The sequence below is a fragment of the Ctenocephalides felis genome, unplaced genomic scaffold (assembly GCF_003426905.1).
Source record: "Ctenocephalides felis isolate EL2017-DRISC unplaced genomic scaffold, ASM342690v1 CF-g0.4_SCAFFOLD_02457, whole genome shotgun sequence".
Classification (NCBI taxonomy): domain Eukaryota; kingdom Metazoa; phylum Arthropoda; class Insecta; order Siphonaptera; family Pulicidae; genus Ctenocephalides; species Ctenocephalides felis.
Window position 1 is genome coordinate 1 of NW_020538611.1, and position 10,433 is coordinate 10,433.

A 10,433-nucleotide genomic window follows, 5' to 3' on the forward strand; every position below is an offset into this window, starting at 1 on the left:
ATTTATAACTTCTAATACATATTTTATTTTATTATACATATTGCGTCACATCGAACATATATATATCTTTCTTATATTTAAAAAAAACAATGTGTCTTTAGGTTAACATTTCTACGAACAACTTCAACAATGAAAATCAAGTCTTACAACGCACCCATAGTATGGGTAGATAGTATCATAGATGTGCAACTATAAGGTGTGCACATTTGGTCGAAGCCTGCGTTTTCAGAAACTTGAGCGCCTCTTTTGTTTGAAAATGAACCAACGTTTTTTTGAATCTTTTAATTTTAACAATAAAAGTGTTATAATTTAAATAAAATATAATCTGATTAGGTCTATACCGATATTCGATTATTTTGCTCTCTAGCCATTTATAGTGAAATTAATTTAATTTACAAGTATTTCAACAGTTGTTGATTTACACGTAAATAATCTTATATTTATAGTGAATATATTTCATTTATATGATCAGATTTTGTAGAAGTACATACTCGTAATGATTGATTATTGCAATAAAACAAAAATGTGTAAATAAATTAACTAGTGGTGTTTTCTTTATTTGTATGTGCATCTATTAATCTATGATATAAACCCTACTTTAAATCGCTCGACCAATGGGAGTTCAACACAACATCAAATGCAATGTGTCTAGCTGTCATTTTCGGCATTTTGATCATTAGTTAACGAACGTTGAATAATAGACTAAAACTATGATATTTACGAAATTATAACATAAACACATTGTTTTATAAGAACTTACTTATGATCAAAATTTAATTTTTGCTTTACAATGATTCCTTCGTACAAACTGTGTTATTTAGTGTTAGTTAACCTAAGTATTTATTTTTTACTAGCCCGCTGGACGAGATTTCTATTCAATATTAAAAGTATCTCGTAGTGCGACGTTAAATGAAATTAAGAAAGCTTATAGAAACAAGCAAAGGAATGCATCCTGATAAGAATAAAACGATCCAGATGCAGCCTCGAAGTTTCAAGATCTTGGAGCAGCTTATGAGGTATTATCTGATGCAGACAAAAGAAAAAAGTATGATAGATGTGGTGAAGAATGTTTGAAGAAAGATGGCATGATGAATAATCAAGATCCATTTGCGAGTTTCTTTGGAGATTTTGGATTTCATTTTGATACCGGTGACCAGAGACATGAGACTCCCCAAGGTGCCAATATTGTTATGGATTTGACAGTATCATTAGAAGAACTTTACAATGGCAACTTTGTTGAAGTAAGTAATGAAGAGAATAATTCATACATTTAAATTCTGCAGTACTTACTTATATCTTTTTTTCTATCTACTCATATTCGTTTTTATGTGTCATAGTGTTTACTCTACTTGTAAGTAGCAATACATTTCTAGTTGGTAGATAATTACCCATATCATTCATAACTTCTGCACATCAATCTTTTTATGTATATATTTGGTTATACTACTTGTAAGTAGAGACATCATTTTTAGTTGGTAAATACTCACCCATATCGCTCACAATTTCTGAACATTAATCAAAAAAGCTAATTCGTTCACTATTCTTTGGGAGATTTCCTTCTGAGATGTGTCGTTCTACAAGCTTATAAATATTTTTTGCATTAACAAATGATTTATTTAATATATTTAATTTTTATTTATTATTTTCTATTAATGTCCAAATATATTTTAAATTACATTTAAAAGTTACTGCCAATTGTATCACAAAATCACATTAAATGTTCTTTCATATGCTTTCAATATAACGAGAAATGAAATATATTAATATATTTCATTAATATATAAAAAAATATATAAATATCTATTAATTATTATTCTAGATTACGAGAAACAAGCCAGTAATAAAACCAGCTAGTGGAACACGGAAATGTAATTGCAGACAAGAAATGGTTACAAGAAACCTTGGTCCAGGAAGATTTCAAATGATTCAGCAAACTGTTTGTGATGAATGTCCAAATGTAAAATTAGTAAATGAGGAGAGAACATTAGAAGTAGAAATTGAATTAGGAATGGTTGATGGTCAGGAAACTAGATTTATGGCTGAGGGAGAACCTCATCTGGATGGAGATCCTGGAGATTTGATAATTAAAATAAAAACTGCTCCTCATAGCAAATTTGAAAGACGAGGAGATGATTTATATACAAATATTACATTAAGCTTACAGGTAATTTTTTGCAACTTTAAGAAATATATTATTTTGATTTAAATATATATAAAATACTGAGCTTAATTAATTTATACTAGATCTTGATATTAACTTCACGTTTTTATATAATTTTTTTTTATTAAATTAATTGGTATTATTAATTATGGAAATCATATCATAAAAAATATAAGTTGTAAATATAACTTTAATGTTGGAATCATTTTTATATGAAAAGAGAACTAGATCAAATTTACATAACATGGATTGCAAATGTATATATTTTTATATGAAATTTGCTACTTACAAATATTAATAATATTAGGATGCTTTAACTGGTTTCACTATGGACATAACACATCTGGATGGTCATAAAGTAACAATTCAACGAGATAAAGTAACATGGCCAGGAGCTCGCATACGCAAGAAGGGTGAAGGAATGCCAAACTACGAAGATAATAATTTACATGGAACTCTTTATATAACATTTGATGTTGAATTTCCCAAACAAGAATTTACTGATGAACAAAAACAACGTAAGATGAATATTATAAAATTCATTCTCATACATTTATATTACATATTAGCATTCAACAATTTTCACTTTCATTCTTTAGATAAAACTATTTTTTTAATTCATTTTTAGAAATTCGAGATCTATTGAATCAGGCATCAAATAATAAAATATATAATGGTCTCCGAGATTTTTAATGGAATTTTGAGGCATAAAATATGACTGAAACTACCTATAATTGCCTATTTATATAAATGAATACCCAATGTGATTCTGGTTTTAGTTTTAGCACAACACAAATAGAAACTGACCAAAGAAAGTTGATTTTACAGTAAAAACATGTTAAGAAAATGGGTATTCAGAACAACATATATATATATATATATTTATATATATATATATATATATATATATATATAAAATAAAATAAAATAAACTACAATTGTTTGATATCATTTTTGACACATTTTACCCAGTGTGCCCAAGAAAAATCATAGAGAAATATGTGTTGTAATGCAAAAAGAGCACAGAAAAAAATAAACAGAGTTTTACAGGTAAATTGACTATTTTAATTATTAGATTATTTGTGAATGCTAAGAAATAACAAATTCATTTAAATAAAGAGAACAGAGTGATACATTTTGATATCATTTAAACGTTAAAAAAATATTCTTAGTAGTGAATGATTTAAATTACTGCTACTGCTTAACAAATTGCACACTGGTCTATCTGTCAGAGCAAGAATTTGTGCATATAAATTCGTTGAAGAGTTATTAGTTTTTATGCTGACTATCCTTACGAAAATATACTTTTGGATCCCATATTTCTCTCAAACTAAAAAAACAAACTGTTGGGCCTTTTATATATGAATTTTGTAATTAAAATGTTATATCGTATGAATCTTAAATTTAACTATGCTGCTGCAATATTTTCATTTTATTCTTAAATATTTAATAACAATTCCAATAAATTGTTTAATATGGGTATTATATTAGCAATGTGTAAGTAATCATGCAATTTTGCTTTTATTAAATTTAGTAGCATTTCTGATATCAGTGATTCGCTCGTTATTAATAAGACAGTAAAATAATTCGATATAATGACACATTTAGCTAGTTCAGTTTACATAAAGATCCAACATACTATTGCTCTATATGTCTTCTAATTTTGTTATTGCTATTTTTCTGCATAAAAAGCATTTATTACTTTATATTAGTAATAATAATATAGCACACGCGATAATTACGGAACTATGTATTGAAACAGTTTTGTGACAGATTGTTTTAAATTTGTTATTCAAATTCGATTCACTCAAATATTCCGAAATTATTTCTTAATTAATTTCAAGGATAGATTATAACGTTATACACAGAAAACAAAATTTTAATCCAAACAAATAGTATTTTATTAACTTTGATACGCGCCACTTCACTGTTGATCGCGGTATTTGAACTCAATCGAACAGGTTTATTACAAGTATACAGTGCCGGCTTTAGGGTAGGGCGAGGTGGGCGACCGCCCTGGGCGCCGGCAAAAAGGGGCGCTGCAGGCGCCCCTCCGGCTGATGCTCATAGTTCGAGGTCTGCTTAGTCGTCTCGTAAATTCCCTAAATTAAGCGTTTTTTTTTGTCTATTGTCAAAACACATTGTCCTTTTAACGTTTTGGTAAAAAAAAGCTAGCGTTATTGTAGCGAAGCGTAACAAACTCAGCTCATTCGCATGGGATAGCGAACTTGGCCACTTGGCCAGTCACTCGAAATGGCAAAATCATTGATCACATAATTACTAGTGGCCTAGTGCAAACTCGCATTGATAATTATCCGAAGAATGATGCAGGCCGATATTTCTCTAATTCTCATTTCACAAAAATTCTTACAAACAATGAAACAATTCAGCGCCGTCGGTTAATTTACTCCGTTTTTAAGGATTGAGTTTATTGTTTTTGTTGTAGACTATTTGATAGTAGCTCAACGTCGAACTTAGTATCTCAAGGATATAACAACTGGAAATACTTGTCTGAAATATTAAAAAATCATGAAAATAGCACTTTTCATAAGAAGTTTTACTTTTTCATGGATTGAAGCTGAACTACGATTAAAAATAGAAAAAACGATGGAATAATGTTTTGTCTAGATTGATGCATATCACACTTTATTTAGCCGAAAACAATATGGCGTTCAGAGGCACTTCTGACAAACTACTCGTATATACGCCAAATAACGGAAAGTTCTTAGGCTTTGTACAAATACTAGCCAAATTTCATCTAGTCATGCAGGAGCACTTGCGATTAGCTATGAAGGGTGATATTTCAGACCACTCAGCTTCTGTTCATCGATGGAAAATTCTAACCGATCACTTGGGACTATATACTATAAAAAAGCACAGTGACACTCGTTGGGAAGCAAGAATAAGTAGTGTTACAGTAGTCCGTTATCAAATTAGTACTATCCATGATGCTTTGATTACTTTGGCTCTTGAAACTCAGAAAACTGATGTTCAAATGTCTCATGAAACTACTACTCTAGCCGAATAACTAAAAGATTTCAGCTTCATAGTTTCATTGGTTGTTTGGTATGACATACTTCATCAAATAAATGTTGTAAGTAAATCTCCACAGTCAACAGATATGGGTCTTGGTAAATGTACACAAATGTTGAAAAAATGCGGCAATTTTTTGGAAGACTACAGAAATACGGGCTTTAAAAGCGCTATTTTAACTGCGAAGGAGTTGGCTGAAGAACTAGAAATTGAGCGTCAAGCTGGTGAAATTGCACGCGATGACCCTATAACTTCTACAGAAAAAAAATTTGAGGTTGAATTTTTCAACTGTCTTTTGGACAACATTAATTTCAATCAATGAATGGTTCGAACAGTTAAATGAGTACTCGGAATATTGGTCTTTTTTGTACAATATTAAACAGATTCCAGAAAAACGCGACCTTCTCAAGCTCTGTAGTGATCTCCAATTAAAATTAACTGTAGACTCTAAATCAGACATAGATGGTTGTATGTTATGTGATGAACTTATAAGTCTGGCATCCCACCTGATAAAAATGTGGTTACTCCCATTTTTGTTATAAATTTTATCAAAGATTTCAACTTACAAGAACTGTATCCAAATGTATGGATATCATTGCGAATTTTATTAACTATACCTGTAACGGTTGCTAGTGGGGAGCTTTTCAAAGCTGAAGCTAATAAAAACCTATCTTCGATCAGCGATTTCGCAATCTAGATTGACAAACTTAACAACTGTGTCAATTGAGAACGAAATTGCTGAAAACATCGACTTCGACAACCTTGTAAAAGAGTTTGCTGATAGAAAGGCCAGAAAAGTAAAATTCTATTAGTGGTTCTATTAATGGTTATCTTTTATAATATTTTTTTTTAATAAACGGTTATTTCATTAGATGTTTTTCTTTTTTCCAAATGGGTTTGAATTGCAGGTGAAGGGCGCCGTAGAAATCTCGCCCAGGGCGCTGGTAGTGTTAAAGCCGGCCCTGCAAGTATATATATAAAATTTGAAAATCTTAACTTATTATTGCTATATTTTATCTACATCATCATTAACATAAGAATATTTTATTGCTGTTTAAGCAAAATTTTACGTATATCCACTACGTGTTCGTCATATTTTTTCGTGTTCATATTATTTATTTAAAATAGCTGAGTATGCTAAAAACAACGATAAACTTTATCGTGTGCGCATTATTTCAGTTTTGAACTTGAACCGAAACCAAGATAACCATGATGTGATAGCAATAGCACTTTGAGAGAAAATAACTTATTAAGTTTCAGTGGAATTATTTTATGGTGAAACAATAATAAAAAATGAAAGTTTGCATTGGTTTAATATTTATTGTGTTACTGTGCTACTTGGCAATTAGTGGACAAAACTTTGCTGAATCTAAAAGCACTGCTAAAGAAGCTAGCATTATAATTGCTCCGCCGAGGAATCCAAGTTGCGGTCCTGGAAAAAGATGGGCAAATGGTTCTTGCAGGCGAATTTTTAGAGGATAATTTAAAAAATGTTTCAACAAAGTGAGTAATAATTACATGCTCAAGTTTTCCATGACAGTGTTTGTAGATATTTATAAGATTCGGCCAAAGTACTAAAGATATTATATTTATTTTTAATTTCCCGTAGGGTAGGTTATAGTAATCGCAAAAAATCGAAAATGAAATTTTTAATATGGCAATTTTATCACATATCTTTACGTTTCAGTGGTTTCTGAATATTTTGGGCATACCTTATAGGAATAGTGGATGTATGTGTGTGTGTGTGTGCATGTGCGGACACAAATTTTCGTCGATGATTTCGGGAACGCGAATCAAACGATTTGAATAATTCAAAAAACTTTCGATTCGTATTAACAAGGAGACGTGCTGATTAGTTTTTGGCAAAGGCAGGCCTAGCCGTTTCGAAGATACGGGGCAGAAGAGCCAAATATGGTAATTCAGTTTTTGAGATAACGGAGCGTCCGAATTGAATAATTTAAAAAACATTTTATTTGTATTGACAAATAATTATTTGTCAAAGTTGTTGAAGTACCATGTAAATTTTTAAAGTACTAATGTTTAACCGACCGCGATGCGGTTATTAACCTATTGATTTACTATTTTTAACGTAGATAAACAAGGAGGAATTAATTGATTAAAATGATTTAGTTATGTAAGATTTTCTAAATACAAGCTAATATGATTATTTTTCTGAACTACGTAAAAGCTTAAGAATTCTTTCAATTAAAAATTATATAATTCAAAATTATATTAAATATGATTATATAATTGCTAACATTTTGCATAGAATTATTTAATTATTAATATATATTTTATTGAACCTACTTATTTTACACGTTATTATCTATCTATTGTGGAAATGGAAATACTTCTATCTTTTATATTTTTTTCATAGCGTAAATTGTCATCAAATATCGAAATTGTTTTATTTATAAAGTAAAATTGGTTTCGTGAAGTAATATAAAGATAATAATTATTAAATTAATTAAATATTTTTGATGAAACGTTATGTTGTAGCAATGCCTTCGAATGGCTATTTTCACTCGAGGTTATTTTTGCAATCAATGATCACAAGTGAAAATCTGCAAAAATATGACAATAATAATAAAATTGTAGTTTGTAAAAATTTAATTTAAATCCGTAATATTTTTTGCATATATAATAAATAAATATATTGCTATGCATCGAAAGAATCATCTATAAACTCTGAAAGATGTCTTCTTCGATTTAATATTGTTTATAACTGATAAAATGTTAGATGTCACCAGCTTTCTAAATGATAACAATTAATTGGTATCTATTATTGTTTTATTTAATAAATAAACACACACACAAACACACACACACATATATATATATATATATATATATTTGCTAAGTGATAATAAAATATTTTAGGGTACATACGAATACGCCCATTTTGATATGATACACTCAATGTACAAGAGATAATAAATACGGATGTTGAAATACCCAATAATTAGTTAGAATTACGCAGCAATTACGTCGTGTTATTGCTAAAAAACTATTAACCTTACTTGGTCAATAGAACAAAAATTAAAAATGGAATTCAAGAAAATAATTTTTATTATTTTATTCTTATCAATTATTGAAGTTATTTTGGCAAAGAAATATAAACATTATAATCTTAAGGTCATAGATCACATCGAAGAGAAACCGAAGGAGGCTAATATCATACAAGCGCCGCTAAGAAAATTTGAAAATAAACCGTGCCCTGGAAAGAAACAGTTTGCTAATGGAAGATGTAGAATCACTTTTGGAAGAGGATAATACATTTCAAAAACCATTCGATCAGGTAAAATTAGTTTTTTTTTACTACTCATAAATAAAAAGTTTATTTGTTAGTTTTGCTATCTAGGCCTTTAAGTGATACGCTCAAAAAATGCTTTATATTTAAAATATAAAAAGTTAGGAAAAAAGAGGCAGAACTTTATAAGTTGATTATTTTTATTTTTACATTTTTACATTTTTACATTTTCGAAGTATCAAACCTAAACTCACAATACAAACAGAAGTTTCATCAAAATTCAGACGTAGTAAGATTTAAGGCACTTTAATTCTGAGGTTTTTTAATGATCTTCAATTGATTATGAAAGAGTTCTATTTTTATTATAAATTTAGATTTATCTCGTTATAATTTTTAGTTGAAGGTTTCAGCGTTCCTCAGAGTATAAGTGAAAATTGAGATGCTGACATAAATAGTTACTGATATAATTTATTAAATAATTGAATGTTTTTGAATTCCATTAATATGCTTATTTTCTCATAAGTAACCATGCTATGCCATCCTTTTAAGATAATTATTACAATTAATTTTCAGATAATTACCAATAAAGACATCATGGCTGTTTTCACTTAAATAATTGGATATATTCGGATATTACTTTGAAAAGAAGATATATTACCCGAAACAAACACTTCAGTATGTTTCCTCATCATGTTTATAATAAGGTAATCTACTTATTTAGTAAGTTAAATAATTTTAAGAACAGTAGTCTGTATCCCTATATATATATATATATATATATATATATATATATATATATATATATATATATTAGACAATAGAAATGATGTACATTAATACATATTACATCAATTCATCAAAAATAAATTAAATGTCTTGAACCATTTTCAGATAGATATAAACTAAAATACTCTAATTATAAATGGAATTAGAATATAGTTATGATTTGTATTAAAATATTATAAGGTAATTTAAAGAAATACTTGGTAATTTACCATAAGCAATTTAAATTCATATAGCTAGGCAAGAAAATGGGTATTCAGAACAACATATATATATATATATATATATATATATATATAAAATAAAATAAAATAAAATAAAATAAATTACAATTGTTTGATATCATTTTTGACACATTTTACCCAGTGTGCCCAAGAAAAATCATAGAGAAATATGTGTTGTAATGCAAAAAGAGCACAGAAAAAAATAAACAGAGTTTTACAGATAAATTGACTATTTTAATTATTAGATTATTTGTGAACGCTAAGAAATAACAAATTTATTTAAATAAGGAGAACAGAGTGATACATTTTGATATCATTTAAACGTTAAAAAATATTCTTAGTAGTGAATGATTTAAATTACTGCTACTGCTTAACAAATTGCACACTGGTCTATCTGTCAGAGCAAGAATTTGTGCATATGAATTCGTTGAAGAGTTATTAGTTTTTATGCTGACTATCCTTACGAAAATATACTAATTATAAATGGAATTAGAATATAGTTATGATTTGTATTAAAATATTATAAGGTAATTTAAAGAAATACTTGGTAATTTACCATAAGCATATAGATTAGGCATATGATAGATGTTATATATTTTCTGTATTTAATATAATAGTAATATGAGTTATTACAGTTTATAATTAATTCTGAAGAATAAAATTGTATTTCGACTTCTGGATTTCTTATACTCTTCTCTATGTTTTAATAAAAGTATTACATGAAACCAGTGACGTCGGAAGCAAATTTTTGATTGGTGGGCTCGCTTTTTTTTAGACATTTGAGATAGTATCATATTTTGAGATGACCCATCATGGGTGGGCTCGTTTACTAATTGAATATTGACCAATGTGATTAGAAATGATAAATGAATTCGGTTAACCGTTGGGTTGCCCACTCGAGAAAAATACTGGGTTAAGATGTATGGATAAATCTCTCAATTTGACGAAATTCAAACTTTTACCTCACTCTACAGAAGCCCGT

The 10,433-nt window shown here is 28.5% G+C and overlaps 1 protein-coding gene, 1 long non-coding RNA gene and 1 pseudogene across 2 annotated transcripts; all 3 read left to right on the forward strand.

Annotated features, from left to right (window-relative positions):
* Positions 1-854: 854 nt before the first annotated feature.
* On the forward strand, positions 855-3,206 carry LOC113380908 (dnaJ homolog shv-like; the record flags this gene model as incomplete). Its single annotated transcript, XM_026619958.1, is given in 6 exon segments — positions 855-934; positions 936-961; positions 964-1,241; positions 1,820-2,164; positions 2,469-2,679; positions 2,790-3,206. Coding segments are annotated over 6 exon segments (1,005 nt in total), but the record flags the coding sequence as incomplete, so codon positions are not given.
* A 1,620-nt stretch (positions 3,207-4,826) lies between these two features.
* Positions 4,827-6,006, forward strand: LOC113380907 (annotated as a pseudogene).
* Positions 6,007-6,536: 530 nt separating this feature from the next.
* Positions 6,537-9,129, forward strand: LOC113380909. The gene is made up of 3 exons (XR_003367494.1): positions 6,537-6,697; positions 8,330-8,492; positions 9,018-9,129. It is a non-coding gene; the product is annotated as an uncharacterized LOC113380909 (long non-coding RNA).
* The last annotated feature ends 1,304 nt before the right edge of the window (positions 9,130-10,433 follow it).